Below are 17542 nucleotides of genomic sequence, written 5' to 3'. Positions count from 1 at the left end.
TGAAGGTCCTCAAACCAGGTCAAGAAGTAAAAAGAGCCAACAAGACAAAGCCAACGCAATTGTTAAGACCTCAGCATGCCATGAGCAGGACCCAGTTGCTGAAGGTGGCCCAATGGGCCTGGCAGGGCTTCTGCAAGCTGTGTGAACTGCTTTATTCACCCCAGACCAAGTAGGAGGGTTCTGGGATGTTGCTGGGTGAGCAGGGGGCAGTTCAAGCAAAGCAAAAGCTTTGCCTTTCAGTACGCTGCCCAGTAAACGCAACCACCTCAGGAGCTAGGAGCCGGGTCTGTTTGACTATGTTCAAAGTAACTCAGTTTTGCTCTGCCAACACCAGCTTCCTCACCCCAACACTTATGGGGAACCAGACACCTAAACATCAGCTAGTGGTGGGGATGGAGCTCCTCCACTCGTCATCCACAAGCTGTAGTGCCTGATTATTTGAGATTTTTTATGAATGATGAGAAGCCAAGCCTTTACTCTACAAACTTCAAAGGGACAAATGATATGCTCAAGTGACTGATCCAACACTGGAAACATGCTGGAGACTTGAACTACTTCTGGCAGCCCTAGGAGATGTAAAAGCATCCAGTCAAGTCAGAGGGGGAGCTCCTCTTATCCCTGAGGTATGGAAGTAGCAGATTTAAGTAGCTGTATGAAGCCTCAGAGGAAGGGGAAGCCCAGTAGCCGCAGAACCAGCCCTTACGGACGAGGGGAACAGCCAGTCCTCAGAGACAGACATAGAGCAAGAGCCTAATTTTGGGGAATACTCATCACACTTGGACTTCTTGTGGATAGCTGTGCTACTCATGTTCATACACAGGTAAGTACTATCCAGTAAGAAAAAAATTCTGGATTGATTGTGCTATCACCAGTACAGCGAGACCCTGGGGATAGCCCAGGCCGAGATGAATCTTCTATGTCAGGATGTTTGTGCATGTTCACGTGGATTTTACAACAAAGAACCACCATGAAGTGTTCAGTACGACACTGGCATCTTATGGGACTGATGACAGTTTGCAACTAGTTTGCACAGAGAATGTTAAAACTGCTCCGATTACCTTGGTCAGAAAACAGATTGTAACCCAGACTACCTAAACCCTAAAGGAATTCTTATCCTTTCCTGAGACACCCTACAGACTGACCATCAGGTCTTTGACTCCATGCCTGCAGTTTGCCTTTTTTTTTTTGTTTCACTGCCTATACTAAGGTAAAGCAGTCATACACTATTTTAGGTTATTAAATATTTAATTCCACAGTGAGACAGAAGAAACCAGCAGATGGTCACTGTGCAGCAGGCCCTTGCCTCTTCTTCTGGCGGGCAGAAAAGTTCGAGGAAGAATCATGAAAATCCACTTCTATAAGCAAACATTCCTCCATTTAGAGGGGCAAGGCAGGAAATTATAGGGGAGCTATTAATTTCTCTTACTACGAAGAGGCATTGAAACATCAGAGATAGCATCAATTACCTGCAAAAGCACATCAGAGACATCTGTTAGTTGGTTACTTCTGACCAGGACTATGTCTGTTAGCTACTTCTGAATCCATTTGATATATCCACCGGTATTGAGTTATTCATGAGAAGCACCCAAAAGAGTTACATTCATACAGTTTAGATCCCTTTATCAAACTTTTCGCTGCTCCAGTATATCTAAATCTACTGTGAAATATGTCTTAAGATGTATGAGACACAAGCAATCCAGTCTTCTCAGCTAATCCAAACTGACTAGTGATGTTCATCTGAATCACGTGGCAGACGAAGAAGCTGGTGCTGATGGGAGGTAACAGATGCAACTTCAGTGCCTTGTCAGAAAGTCTTTAAACATCGATGCTGATGGAGCATGTGGCACAGGAAGCCACAGAGTAGCTGCAAAAGGAAGAGGCAGCTATCACACAATCGTGCTGCTTCCTCTGTTCATGCAGAAACATCTCACACGGAAGCTCATCCCAGGAATTGACTTCTGACAGCGCCCTGAATTACTGGGTATTTGCTACTCTGCTTAACTACACCAAGGAAAACGCAAAACTAGACTGCATAGCTTAAAAAAAAAATAAATTACTCATTTCACTAGTTCTTGATGATGGCAACAAGTGCAGCAGGTAACCAATATTGACATACATCCTTCAGGCATTGAATTGTAGAATTGCTCTAAAATTTTGGGGCACCCCCCCCCCCCCAAAGTATTCTGTGCAATATACTGCAGGACCAGACTCCAAAGTCAGCATTACAGAGCTAGTTGCAAATTTCTCTCCAAAAGCAGCACTTCTCCTACCAGTGTGATCAAGCACTTCATGCCTCCTTAGTAACATTGGTTGGGCTTCTGCAAGAGTTTTGATGCACAAAACCTCTAAGCTCTTGAGTGTGGAGATAGCACGTTTCAAACTGGTATGCTGCAAGCAAGTCATCACGAAGTTTTCTGCAGTCTTTAGCATCCAAGACCATTCTCTTAGAAGGCTGACTATCACAAAACACCTCCCTCCAGCCTAGTCCCAACTTCATGAGGACACATGCAGTCACATACTAGAGATGAAGTATCTTTTTCAACACACACAAAGCTACCGTCCACAAAGGTTCCTACTTGATACATGACCAAGTAGGTTGGTCCCTTCCAACCTAAGTTTTCCTATGATTAGTATCCAAGAGTAATGTACTTTAAAAATGTTTATTCTGAACATACAGGAAAAAGGAAATCACCATTAAAATTCTTCTCATTAGGAAAAAATCTGTTTTTCTGCAAATGCTGCAGGTGATGATAATTTTGACTTCTCATACAGACGCTGCTCACTGAGACCATCTGGTTGTACATGCAGTTGAACGCAGCAGTTCTACTAACAAGAGGACCACACTGCTACTGCGGCATTACAGCAATGCTTTTACTAGTCTTACTTTTTAGGCTAACGGTGGGAGGTTCACAGTCAGCCACATTATTTGGCAAGGTTAGTTGGCTAATTTATTGAACAGTATGTCACATGTAACACAGCTGTTGTTCTCCTCTGAGTCATACACACCATGGGTTTGGACACTTTTAGTCTTCATTTGGCGAGTTTATGATAGTTTCAAGTAACCAGTCCTGCTTACTAGAAGTTCAAGGCTGTCTGTTTGAGCAGTTGAAGTTTTTAAGAAAGGGCTGTTAAGGGGAGCCTGGCATTAACAACATCACTGAGAACAGACCCATCTATTTCCCCAAAGTCAGCACACATTTAGCATCAATTTGTTTTTACAGACAGATGGTCTTCCCCTAATTTTCAGCATGGCGTGTAGACACCAAGTTAAGGCTCCCTGGTCCTGGCAGTCTGACTCCACCAAAATTTATTTTGTTCAGCTTCCAAACTTCATGGAGAGACCAGAGATGTAGCTCACATCCTTCACCCAAGCTCCTGGCCTATTTCCAGTTGTTACAGAAAAACCGTAGCACAAAAGTTTCTGATGACATTCAATGGATTATCAGAGCTGGGTTCGCAATGCTGGTGGGACCACACAGACAGAGATAAATTCGTGTTGTTCATGAGGCTTCTCAACAGTCTCTTGACAAATACTGGCAAAAAGGCTTGAGATGATGGTCAGCTCCTCTCTGCCCCTCCACCCTCCAACGAAGGGAAGAGAGATCTTGAAGGCAAGATCTCCATGTCTGATGGCAGCATACTCAGAAATTCTTCCATTAGCATGCACAGCATCAGGCAGGGCAGAAATGCTCCGTGTGGGTAAGTCTTGCAGGATTAGTTTGGATTCATTAGGAACAGGAGAAAGCCTCTTAAAAATACTTAATCTAACCAAAATAAAGCCAAGCCCCCAACATTTGATCAGTTTTGAAATTCCTCAATAACATCTTTAGAGTGGTAGAGAGCCAACAGGTATAGCACAAGCAGACTGGGATTCATTCAGGTGTCATGAGACACATGTGCCAGGGTATCAGACAGATTGCAAGCATCAACAGAACTCAAGTAGGGAGCGAAGAGCAGAATTAAGAATTAACTACCTTATTCTGTGAACCTACATTTGATTTATTTACTACATGGGCTTCAGCAGAAATGCCCTAAGTCTCAAACGCACAGGTAACTGGAATTAAGTGATGACATTAACCTATCAGGAGCTTTGTGCACGGTACCAGATGCTATCACCGGAATACAAAATACATAGAAAAGAGCACCTTATTTCAGTAGACAGGTCCCATTTTAAAAAAAAAAAAAAACCACAATATTTTGGTGTTTCCAATAGTCACGATTTACTTAGTTCCCACATCCCAGATTTTGCATTCTATAAGGAGTAAAGAAGCCACAAAATGTAGAGAGCAATAGCACCCAATCTCCAGAGGTTGTGCTATACAAAATTAAGGAAACTGATTAGAAAAATTAATTAGAACAAGCAGAAAGGAAAAATGCAAGACAACTGCTCAGGCACTGCATAGTATGAGTTCAGAGCAGATATATCTTTTATTCCGCTCAACTTAGTACTTTGGTAATATGACAACATATCCTCTGTCAGTGGGAGCTAGGTCCATCCAGGGAAAACAAAAATAAAATCAGAAGAAAGTGGAAACGAGTTACAGTAATGTAGGAGACTTGCCAAAGCCTGAGGTCAATATATGATCAAGGTACTGAATGAGCAGAGAAGGTCTTTACTTCAGAAAGACTTCCTCATGCAGTGGGAAGTCAAGTCTGGAAATCCTTGGAATGGGAAACAGCATGTGCTAAAAGTCTATATAGGTTTAAAAAGCAATCATAAATTCAGGGAAGAAAAATCCAAACACTATTAGACACAAGCTCAATCCCTATACTAGGGAAAGCTGAGAGCTTGCCAGAAAAAAAAAAAAAAGCCAACACAAAAAACTCCCCACCTTTGGCTTATCCTGTTATATTCTTCTCATATTTGCTGTAGACCACGGTCACACAGAGGATACTGAGCCCATGGGCTTTTGGACACTTTCATGATTTAGTAAGAATTAATGAAAAAGTATTTTAGGTTTTTATTAGAAAAGCTTTATGCTTCTTACACAATTTCCTAGAGTTTAAGACTTTAGGTCACCTTTTTAAAGTCTGTCATTCTACACACAAAACAACTTTCCATCCATTGATGATTCCTATGTTTTACAAACACACTTACATGAGTATTTCCCATATCAGTCAATCCTCACCAACTTAAGTTTCTAGGTCCACATAGTTACCCAGTATCATTATGATGTTATTCTGACCAAATCTCTTCCAAAACTTGTGTGAGGCTAAAAGAATTTGCCCAGATCAGTAAGTTCAAGTCAGAGCTACACAACAAATATGATGGCGATGTTTGATTTAATACAGAAACCACAAACTTTCTATAAGCTTAAGGTAGGTTTACTTACCTGCACTTCCGAGTTGTTTATAAAACCTGTATTCTAAATGAAGCTGTGGTGCACGTGATTTTATTGGTTCCTAAAACAGAAAAAAAAAATTTGGTTAAAATCAGTTTGACTGAAACAAGTTCTATCCTATACTTGAAGATTTGTGACTGTACATAGTGCTTCCAGTTTCAAGATAAAACACCCTAGTGTGAAAGTCTAGCAACAGACTTCACCATTAGACATCATTTAAGTAAGCAGAGAACAAAAAGCAGCAAGACTTGCACTCTGGAGGAGAAACAACTTCCTCATTTAAACACAAAGCTCATTCATGACAGTGAAATTCAAGAATTGTTCAACAAAAATCCTGGTCCTTGAAGGATGACCCTGGACATTGGAAGGAAGAAAGTCAAGGCTGCAAAAGATCAAGTCCCAAGTTCACTTTGTGCACTGTGGTTGCCCACAGTATTTTTGTTGGTCACTAGCCTATATTTTTGAAAAATGTTGAGTCAGATATCTGTGTTTTAAGTCAGACCGCAGTTGTATAAACGTAAAATGTTGCTTGTGGCAAGCACTACAATGCAGCCAGATATCTGGTAAAAACACAGGAAGAAGTCTCCCCCTTCAGTAGCAGGCATCAGTCAAGCATCAAAAAGCACTCAAGAATATTCTATTTTTATATACAGAATTAAAAAAAAAAAAAGGTAAGTCTGCAATGCACCCAAAATATCACAATTCTCAGCTGTTACTCATCTGCACTTTATGCACAAAACTTAATGCCTATGATCCATAAATGCATTAACATGCAAGATTACAGAGCTTCTAAAAATATAAAGTTAACATGGAGAGGATTAAGAGACTTGAGTAATCACATTTGCAATAAAACTGCGCACTTGGGATAGGCAGTAATGCCCATGCATCTTTGAAATGCAAGCTAATACTGGCCTCAATTTTTGTTTGGATGTTGCTTATTTCCTTGCTTTCGAGAAAATAAATGCTCCATGCTCAAAACTACATAAAATTCATAGCATGGCACCAAAATTAGTCTGAATTAAAAAAAACCCTGCTAAACAGCCCTCTATTTGATTAACTCATTATCTAGAAGTTTGCCTATAAAGGAACTCCCTAAGACCAACACAAAAAAAGGTCCTTTCATGATTCACATCAGCTTCTATGAGTCAGAGCAAGAACATCTTAGATACAGACAAGAGTTTGAGCCAACATCTTCGATACAGTGGAGTAACTCTTCTGTCTGCACAGGAGGACACAAAGGCTTTAAGCTCATCCACTTTGTCTTGGTTCACCTCTGGTCTGTACTGTAAGACTAATGTCCACATTTGGTGTGAACTCCATGTTAAAGACTTCTTTTTAAGTCAAAGAATGATTTTTGTACAGGAATTCAGGCAATTCAACTTCCAGCCAATCTGTTCATCACCAGCTCAAGTCATGTTCTCCATTTGCCAGCAAGAGGAAAAAATGCTCCTGGTTGCTTCTCAACTTTCTGATGTTTAAAAGCTTCAGAAGTCCAACATGACCAACTACTTAGAAAACAATGGTGAAAAATACCCTGAAGGCAAAACAGAACCTGTACCAAAGGCGAATATAAAGCAAAGCAAAACCAAGTTTGTCATGTAAGTTGCATTTAAATTAAGATAATTGTTTAAGGTGGCTTGAGGGTGACTCTATAGATACCTGCACAGCAGAGGGATTTAGGGAAACAGAAACTCAGTCTGTTCAGTGAATAGTTTATCTATCCATTATATTTATATCCAATATCCATTTATAAATAAACTATTTGGATGAAGGTAGAGGATTAATGTATCAGGACGTGAGGCTGCTCATGGCAAAATCAGGGAAAGTAAGCCCAAGCCACTTCTGCATCAGGAGCTGCTGGAGCCTGAGCTCTGGACACTTGCCAGAGTCGTGGCAGCTTCCGGGAAGATCATACCAGAACAGATGGCTGTCCTGTAGGCCAACAGCTTAAGGATGCTGGCAGATGTTGCATTTGTAGCAAAAATAACTGAATTACTACTGTCTAACGTACAAAATCCACAGCTTGAACCAACAGCATCATGATCACTATGAGAAGGTACAACCTAGTACCTGTGCTCAGACTACATCGTATGTTAACAGTCTGGTTCCACGCAGGGAAAAAATTCCTACTATGTGCATTTCATCATTAAAAATCCTCAGAAGATTAACTAGTAAATATGGCTAAGGCACTTCAGAAGACAAACTCCACCATGAACTAGATGCCCTTAACCAAATAACGTTCACCTGAAGAGCAGGATGAGGAGCTATATGGTAACACCACACAAGTCAGAACACAGGCACCATTCTCCACTGCCAGCAGTTTTCCAAGATGCAGCACAATCCTCACCCCCAAAGAGAAATCATGAGACATCAGCAGTGAATTTCACAGCACTTTCTGATCAGCTCTTTGGCATCCATCACACAACTCTCTAATTTTCCAGCTTTAACGTCATGACAGGAGGCACGAATAGCTGAGACAGCAGGGTTGCAGTTGTAGAAGATGATCTCACACAGCTAGAAGGACTTGAAGCAGAGTTTTGACTTTGTCCAACAATGCAGATAAAAGAAAGTGTTGCCTTCGAGTACACTGAAAAGCAGCTACTCTACCACTAGTCCGCAAATTATTCAGAGAATAAAGAAAATTAGTTAAGTACACATGTAAGAGAAGCATATTTGCTGCTGAGGAGGCCGAGTAATTCTTACTCCTGGGGAATATGGTCTAAGACTAGGAGGCCAAAAAATCCCCATCTCTTCTACTGTTCCCTCATTAATCTTCTAAAAAACTGAGCAGGTATGCGAATGTATGATTACTTCCTTACACCTTCCAATGCCATAACTTTGTGGGATTATTTCTGAAAGCAAGTTAGAAGTGTTATTGATTCAATAAAACACTGCATCTGTGTATACAGCACATTTTCTATTTGTCAGATCTGCCTAAAAAGCAAGCTCCTCAACAAGCACGAGTCCTCCTTCCTGACGTGGATCTGAATCAAGGACATCCTAAGCTCCATTGCAGGCATTTATTTATTTTAGGGAATATCTTCTGAGGTTTGCCAACAGGCTTGCAAACAAGTCCCTCTTGCAAAGCCCTAATTATTTTTCATCTACTATGCATCCTATAAGGAGAATGCTAGAGATATAAGATCTGTGGCACTTCAACGTGATCAGAATTAATGCACCAAGTTCATCTTGATCTTCTATAATCTGAATGACTCCTGTCATTTTGCCAGGCAACATCGGTTGGGCAAACAGGCGTGTTCGCTGCTAATATCAAATTAGCATTACAACTTTAACTTCAGATTCTAGGGTTTAGATCTGTGATTAAAGAGCATACAAATGAGAAAAGAGTATATCAGCTGAAGACATCAAATTTGAAAACCCCAAGAGACTATGCAAAGTCTTAGTTTATAGATAGGAAAAGTTAAGGCATAAACACAAACTACTGGGCTATGATTTCATAAATCCAGAAGAGCTACAAGTTAAGAGTTTCCCCATCCCCTAGACTCCTACTTCAAACCACCATTGACCACAGTGCCTTCATGTCCTGAAGTAGTCTTCAGAAGACGACTTTTTACCTGGTCCAGGTATAAGAAACATGGAAGCTGTCATTGTGTGCACGTGGGGAAGGCTACTTGAACTGCAGGGCAGAAAATAACCTGATAACTGGTACTGAGGCTTGTAATACTGGATGAGAAGCGAGCTGTGACTGAAACTGCTTGCACAAACTCTGAAGTTCATTATTGTTGGGGCTTAGGTTTTTTAACACAACTCCTGCAATGCTTTGGTGAGCCAATTTGATTCATTTTTACCAACCTATGATATAAAAGGAGAAAATAATTCTGAGGATGCTGCGGCTACATATTCTTGTCCACCCAAATCAGCCAGAGGAAAGACTGACATTTGCCAAATTGGATCTCGTTTTGCCTGTTGCATCTGCAATCCCTCAGCGTTGTACCAGACTGAGATGTGCTATTCTCCCTCAATAGAATTATAACAACTGAAACACCTCCTTTCCTGCCTCTCAGCTCCAAAAATGTGGAGCAGTAGGCTGCACAGTGCCACACTCCTAACCAAACGCTCTGACAACAGCCCATCTAGAGAGAGGTAAAGATCTGGAGAATCGATGGAATCCTGAACAGGAAGGCTCAACCCAGGGAGTGGGAAGAGGTGGCAAACTCGCAACTAGTGCCGTTCACTGGGACCTGGCAGTCAGCTTGGAAAGAAGAACAAAGGCTTTCACTGGTATAAGAGAGCTACAGACCATTTAGGTACCAATTTCAGCAGGTGGAGGGATGGGTTATTTCCTCATTTTTAGCATTCTCAAGAATTTATCTTAGTTTAAATAAGCTATTCTAGCTGAAGGCAAGAGCAGCATTAAGTAAGAAAGTTGCCTTTTGTCTGAATTTTTAACATTAAGTACAAGTCATTTAAGAACACCTGAAGCTTCTACTTACCAGTTTGATCGCTACATATTCATTGGTGTAGAGATTTTTACCTGCAAAAGAAAAAGAAAACATCTTTTAGTTCCACATTCAACACTTGCAGCTAGAGACACAATGTAGAATAGTGTCACTGATGGCAAAGAGCTGCCTTTTCTCAATTCCCCACTGAAGTTCCTGCCTTTAACAAAGTGTAAGCCTCAAAATAATAACTTGCAGCAGTTCACCAGGGCAGGCAAACATTATCTTCCATACAACATAAGGTAATCATGTTTTATTGTAGCACTTATGTTTGATGCAAGCGTTTGAGGAGTATTCCAGACACATTAGGTTTTATTATCCACTTCAAGCCAAAGAAGTCTGGGGAACAAAAAAATGAAGAGTCAGAGCATCATTTCTTTCAGAAATGTCTTGAATCTGCTGGACACTGAACAACTTTATCCTATGATCTATAGGGAGTTTCACTAGCTTAATCATGCTACATATCAAAGCAATTACTGCAAGGAGACATGCGAAAATAACCTTTGTACCAACCCACAGCTTCTATTTCTTCCTCTACAAACAGGCAGGCAGCGTGTATAAAATGCCTTCTGTATGCCAGCGGCACAAAGGCAATCCTTGTAATCTAATAAGGCCAATAACTCTCAGTTGCAATATGGTACCAATGATGTTAAAAAAATACACTAAAAGAACAAGACCCATTTCCAGGACCCCAAAACACGGAGCAGTGTCTAGTCTGATACTAGCTCTGGCAAGCACAAAGGGCAAGAGCCTAGGACAAATATAACCAGGCAAGCAAGCAGCCAGCTGCCAGTACATTGCGGCCCCATGACTCTGAGCCAGAGTTGTCACCTGTGTGTGCTACAGCTGGAGGCAAATTCTTCCTCCAGGAACCTGTCTGGTGTTTGAACGAAGCCCCTGGCCTCCTTAGAGATCTGTGGCAGAGATGCACAGCTACATGTGTCAAGCAGTATCTCTCTGTGTGTTCTGAAGCTGCCAGTTATTGTATCATTCAACATCCTCCAGTTCCTCTGCTAGGAAATTTGAGTAATCACTCCCCCTTCACCTTCTCCATGTTGCTCCTGACTGACAGCAAACTCTCCTGGAAGAGATATCACTGGGGAAGGATGCTCAGGCAGTCCTTGTACCTGCTCTGTCCCATCGTCCTGACATCTCTGCTACCTTCTGACCTCCTCTAGTCCACCGTATCCTTTGAGGAGGGCAGCCTCCACCGCAAAAACCTCCCCGTGATTTTATACAGAGAAGCATTGACCTTCTTTGCTCATTATTGCTAGCATCACTACAGCACAAGTCATACTTTCATTGAGTGACTGTAGCTCCAAAATTCAGTAGCAATCTACAATGGAAGTTACCAGTGCTTAGTTGTAGCATCTGCTTCACCCAGCTCTATTACACATTTATTTTCCAATTCTATAATAGACATTGATGCTTAGAACAGACCAGCTATTGAGAAAGTATAGGACGGGGAGTCACACACTTCAGAGCAGGCAGGAGTTCGAGTAGCTCAGGCATATCTACATGACACCATTAAAAAACATGCCATGTCCTCCTTTACATACAGGTACAATGCAACAGCATTGGAAGACTCAATAAAATTAAACACATCATGAACATGAGAGAAGACAGCCATTTTAAATCCTGAAATATCAAGGGAAATTTATTTTCTTTTATAACAGCTTCATATTTTCTGCATTTAATTTCTTTTGATACTTTCCTTGCTATATTGCTCCAAATTTTGGATCAAGCATTCCCAGTCCAAGTCCCGCACCAAGCGGATTGCTTTAACATCCATCAGGAAGTCAAAAATTTTATGGAAAGCTTCAGCCTATTATGGCAACTGGCAATGCTGTTTAACACAGGGCAGGTATTTAAATGTGAGATTAAATATCCTTAGAGGAAGTGTTTTATGCAAACAGATGTGTAAGCTCAGCTCAGTGTTAACCCTTGCAACACAGGGTTGCTTGAATTTATTTCTTTAGATCTTTTAATAAAAAAAATTATATCCAGGTTGGAAATGGAGGGTAGAAGGGAGGTTTTGCAGACACATCAGGAACATTCAGACATTAGAAAGTGGCTTCAAAGCACTGAAAGAGCTGAAAGGCCAAATCGGCAGAAAAACAGGTGGCAGGATAAACTGCTTCACCCTTTGAGACAGAAAAGGGCTCCAGCCTGATGCTATTCGACGGCTGGTGGGGGGAAGAACATGCAAGGACATTAAGGGAAGGCAGCCTAAATACACTTAAATTATCTGCTCCGTATTAGCTACCAGCAAATGAGTCATATCAGCAGCTCCAGCTGTAGCTTGCCCACTGACACTTCCTCTTCCTCTCCTCTTGATAGGGACTGAAATCCTATCAAGATGCTCAGTTTGAGGACACTGAGCCAGACTAAGGGAAGCTCCAGCCCAAATACGTGAGAAAGTTAGATGCTTTGAACAGCAAAACAACCAAGGAGGGAGGCATGAGAACACCATCCCCTACAGAACCCACAACCTCCATCACAATCTTGGAGATTCACCATTTCAAGGTAGTTTTGGCACTCAACATGCAGGGGTATAAGTCCATCCGTGGAGTGATGACCCACAGACCTTCTAACGTCACTTGTGCTCTCCCACTGACATAGAATAACGGTATTGGGGGAACAGTGCTCTTCCAAGCTTTTTTCAAGGCAGAGCAGGACATTGCCAACACCCTCCATGTATGGGGAGCCATAATCCAGCCTATTATGGTCTTGTTCATAAGGCTGAGGACTAGACAAGACAATTTTGGTAATGAAATTCCTCAGTTAAAAAACTGGGACTAGTGAAACACTAGCCTGAGATGTCAGGCCAGCAGCCAAAGGTAAATGAACTAGTAAATCCTCCAGTTCATCCCCTTCAGAGCGCGCACTATGGGGAGACTCTAAACATAAGGAGGTGTAAACGGGTCCAGCTTCTGAACTTGAAACCCTTCCTAAAGCCGCGGCACGAGATGCTTGCTTTGCCTGCTACAATGGCAAAGCAAATCCCCAAAATCTCTCTATTGGCTTGCTCCAAACTGAGATCTGCCCCTGTGTTTTGCTATTACACTGTGCAAGGTGTAATGGTTTCTTCTTCCTCCTTCTACAAGGCAGCACTGGTATTAAAATGGAAGAGTAAAGGCAGCATTGCTCACAGGAGAAAGTGAATCTGCACAGTAAAATAAGCCATGAATAGAAGCTGCATCTTATCTTAGTACAACAAAAGATCCATAATACAGCTGAGATGATATAACTGCGCTAACAAAAGCCTTTCAAGTTCAGGCAAAGCCTTTGATGGAGCAGTGATTAAGTTTATGCCTCAGTTTTGGGTAGTTCCACTGACTATTATGAACTACATATTCTAAATGAGAAGCAATGCATTAAGTCACCGGTATTCACACGGGAAACCTAACAGAGCGGATTTCTCAAGCCCTGGCAGTAAGATGTGTCAAATATACAGAGAGACTGCAGACCACTAGAGGAGCCCAAACCAATCAATCACTCACGCACTATTCCCACAGGTCAAAGTTAAGAGCCGTAAGTACAAACCTCTCATTAACGACACGAATCAAAAAATGCTTTGACACCCGTCCTTCTAGCTTGTTGCTATACAGACAACACATTCTGATGACAGATCAGGACTGGGTAATGGAGCAAATATGCAACTAGTTGTCCTAAACACCAAGCAGAGATCACCCCAGACAGCACGGCATCTGCAGAGAGACCAGATCCCATGGGCACCCAAGACATGAGTTTACATTGATTTTGTAGCGCCAGATTTGTTGTCCCTTCTAGAGCACATGTCTCCGAATAACGGCTCCTAGTGTAGAGTCTACACAGGATCTACTCTTACCCGTGCCCTCCACATCTAGCATTATTCTAGTCCAATATTCACATGATTTTGTCATTTGGGAAGGAGAGACAAAATCAGCCCCAATATCAGATACTATTATCATCTTCCTTTATTTTTTTAAATTGTTTTACTTGCTTTAAAGCAGAGCTCTTGGCTTCAAACTGCAGCCTGGGAGTCAGCTGGGGGGTTCTCGCTTTTGGGCGATACCTTCCCAGGTCTGATCAACCTGCTCTGACTCGGTAATGTTCAGATACACAGCTTATCTTCTAGTTTAGGGCTTGCTGCTCACTGCTGAGATGCACTGAATCTTCATGAGATCTCTGCGTGTATCATGCTGACGTCTGACTTCTGGACACTATGCAATTTCTTTGGGTAGCACATGAAAACACAGACTTCTCCAAAAATCCCCTTGGTGCAGTAGCCTATCAAGGTAGGATACAAGCAACATCTAGGATCTAGCCCTCCTAACATTTTTTTTTTTGCCCCCTCCCTCTGAGCAGGGAGAAAAGCTGCATTAATCATAATTTTAAAATGATACTTGGACACAGTGTTTTGAAAATGCCAAATAATGTTTGCATTAGAGCAAAAAGATGTGGGCTCCAGCCCACAGTTCTGCATTAAAATAAGCCCCTGGTCTATCCAGAACTTAATGCTTATTTTAGAAAACTCTCCAGCCTACCGAAACTGGAATAATTTTACATTAGTACCTATTTAATTGCTTTACTAAATAAAGGTGCGAAACACTGGGAAAAATGAGACATTTGAAGAGGCTTATTTATCCCTAACATAGCTCATGGTTCAGGATTTCGGGTAAATACAAGAAATACTCCTGGGTAAGTCCATGAGTCAATATAAGGAGGCAGTTCGTAGGCTCAGCTGGTAATATATTTTCTGTGGTGAAGTTTATAGCTGTGGCTTATCACAGCACTAGATTTAACAGGTTAGATCCCATTTTTCCTGAGCAGCGAGCACCTACTGACATCACACGATTTTCCAGCTCAGTGAGCTCACTTCTCAGGCTGTTTTACATAATTCTGGTTCTCCGATCAGCTTGGGGTGGAGATGCAGGACCTCATAACAGCAGAAGTCACACAAACTTCAGGCATGCTCCAGCTCCCAAGGCAGTAGCATGAGAATTGACTTGGCAGCTAACCAGGAGCTGCACGACGGGGCTTGGTGTTGCACGAAAGGCAACGAAACCCCTTAAGTGTGCAGAGTCTGGCCCAGGGATGGCAAGCAAGATCCCCTGCTCTTTGCTGGCACAGTACCCCTACTGGTAGGTTGAGCTGTAGATCACCTAATCTGCAGCCTGTCCAAAGAAACAGCAATTGGTTAACCCCGTTTCATCTTATTACTCGGGGACAGACGCTGAGTTTTGTGTTCATCCCATTTCAGCTCCTCTGTGGGCTGGAATCCAACTGTGTTGCTCCCACGTGCTTCAAAAAAAGTAATATCCCTAGGGCTATCCGTATTTGCAGCAAGAAAGATCAACCCTAAGCAGCCAGCTTAATATTCACAGAAAACAGCTTCCTTATGTACATGCCATCTCCTCCCTGAACAATCAGTCCTCTGTTTGGCTCGCGACACAAAAGCAGCTTAGAGTGAAAACACAACACCTGAAAAATGATAAAGTCTTCAGAGAATTGGGAAAAAATATATTTTCCCCTTGTTTATCAGTGTGTGACTTTGTTGTTCTTGCGTTACTAAAAGCACTCACTGGTGCTCTAACTTCTCCAAAGCCACATAAAAAAGCCAAAAAGCAGAGGGCACGCCATTCATCTTTGCAGGACAAAACTGTTATCAGAGACTTGTTTGCTTGAATTTCAGATGTGCTGCTTCTCCTTCCCCCCAGCAATAATTAGGATCACATCTGTGCAATAGAAATATCTGATATTTGAGCAAACAGGAGTTCTTAAAGCTACAGCAACCAGCAAAAAGCAATAGAAGTTTTTTTAAAAAAAAAAGTAATACAGCTTCTGTAAGGACCTTACACCTAATTGCTGTTACCAGTATATATGGCTTGTTGCCCAAATACAGCGTGCTACTTAGTTAACTAGTATTAACAAAACATTTACCAGTGTACTGAAAAAAACCAAAAAGAGCCACTCAATTAACAGGTGTTGCTTTTTCCATAGTTAAAACTGAATTTCTCTGTAAATGGACTTTTTCAGAAGTGAAATCTCTTCTGTAAAGTCCATGCTTTGAAACTATACAGTAGTCAGACACTCAATACCACTAAAATTTTCAGAAATGTGAAAAAGAGCCACCATGGAAACAGGATTTGGGCACCAGCTGAATAAACACAACAGCCACATACCTGGAGGGATCCACCTACCTCAAAGCCCAGCTTGGATTACAAAGCAATTCAAGATCTCCATGGGGATCCTGCTATTGTGACATTTGCTGTTGGGGCAGGGGGGGAGCTTTGAAAAGGTAATACAGCTATCCTTCCATGTTACTATAAGGATCCAAACTTATCTTCAGCAGCCAATTGTGCTCATGTTCATGAAGCTGGGAGTTTTGGTCCCTGTCCTTGGTTTCTCTCCACCTCTCGAGCATTAATTCTGCTCCTGCAAATCAATAAGACTTCTCTGATGTAATGCTAAAACCAAACTACCTGTTTACTGTGACAGATCATAAGCAAGCTGGTTAATCTTCACACTGTGGAGAAGTGGCACATCACATAGATGCAATAAACAGAATGAAAGTTTACATATATCAATATAAAATTACATAGATTCTGAGGAGGTATCTACAAAGATATTATCAGCAGTTATGTGTTGTGACCCTTTGGTTACCTGAAGCAATTTCCTGACCAATTTATTTATCATCCCATGTACCTGATGCACAAATGATTTTAATTTCAGTTCTAAATACACAACAAGTTTTGGACAAACGGCATTTACGTCAGCCAACCTGTCTTCAGCACCCTCAAGTTCACCAGCACAGCAATCCAATTCATTCAGCAGAAAAGGAGAAATGCAACTGTTTTAAGTAAGTCAGGATCAAGATCATCACAAGGTATTGCTTCTCATCCACAGCAACTACCCCAAAACCAGGGGCATGTAATTAAAAACACCAGCTGCTTCCCCTACCTCATTTAAAAAACAACCATTGTTTGTTTAGGATGACTTAAGAGCCCAATGCACTGCAGCGCATTAGTGGGGCCATCTGTTTGGGCGACCAGCTGCAAGACATGTGGTCAGAAGACCAATGGACCACGAAAAATCATGGACTGCTGGGCCGGTTCCGCAGCTGAGAGTTTCACACGCGCCCCCCCCACCTCTCCCCCAGCCAGCAAGTCAAACACATGGGACAGATCAGGGAGCGGGTGATGGGGCTGAAACTAGGGCACGGAGGTTAGTGAAGGATGTGGAATAGAGAAGATGTGGCCAAGTGCTGGGAAAGTCTCACCCATTACTTTAATAGGGCATCCTAGCTTACGAACAAGAAATTGAGAGCAAGTTTTAGCAACCCAGGCAGTTAAGAAGACTTTTTCACCTTAGGCAAGACATTCTGTGCTGAGAACAGTCTTCATTGTTGGGATTGTTCAAAATTTGCATCTCTGGCCTTTCCAGTGTATTCGCTTTGACTTCATGCAAATAAAAATAATGCTAACAGTTACATCTTCTGAGTCACAAGCTTCAGGTAAGGCAGCCCAATGCTTGGGAAAGAAGACAAGCACACGCACTTCTCAAGTGAGGGTAAGTTTTTACGTATTTATATTCCAGTGGTGAAATGCTAATCTGGATAATGCAGGCCACTAAAACAGTTACTTCTTACCTAGTCTGAGTTCTCCAAAGTTCCCACACCCAATCTTCTTGCCCACTCTGAAGTTGGGTCCCACCATAAGAACGCCAGAAGATGCTGATGAGCTTGGTCGAGAACCG

General features: G+C 41.9%; 1 protein-coding gene across 1 annotated transcript in view; it reads right to left on the bottom strand.

Moving 5' to 3' along the window:
• The window catches only part of LOC104162037, a 32656-nt gene that overhangs the window by 15052 nt on the left and 62 nt on the right, over nt 1–17542 (bottom strand). The window contains 2 exon segments of the mRNA XM_009700670.1: nt 9797–9837; nt 17436–17542. The exon segment at nt 17436–17542 is cut by the window's right edge and continues 62 nt beyond it. Coding sequence (XP_009698972.1) covers nt 9797–9837; nt 17436–17542 — 148 coding nt within the window.

The sequence above is a fragment of the Cariama cristata genome, unplaced genomic scaffold, assembly GCF_000690535.1.
Source record: "Cariama cristata isolate BGI_N322 unplaced genomic scaffold, ASM69053v1 scaffold3805, whole genome shotgun sequence".
NCBI classification, from domain to species: domain Eukaryota; kingdom Metazoa; phylum Chordata; class Aves; order Cariamiformes; family Cariamidae; genus Cariama; species Cariama cristata.
This window is presented reverse-complemented; position numbering and strand designations above follow the sequence as displayed.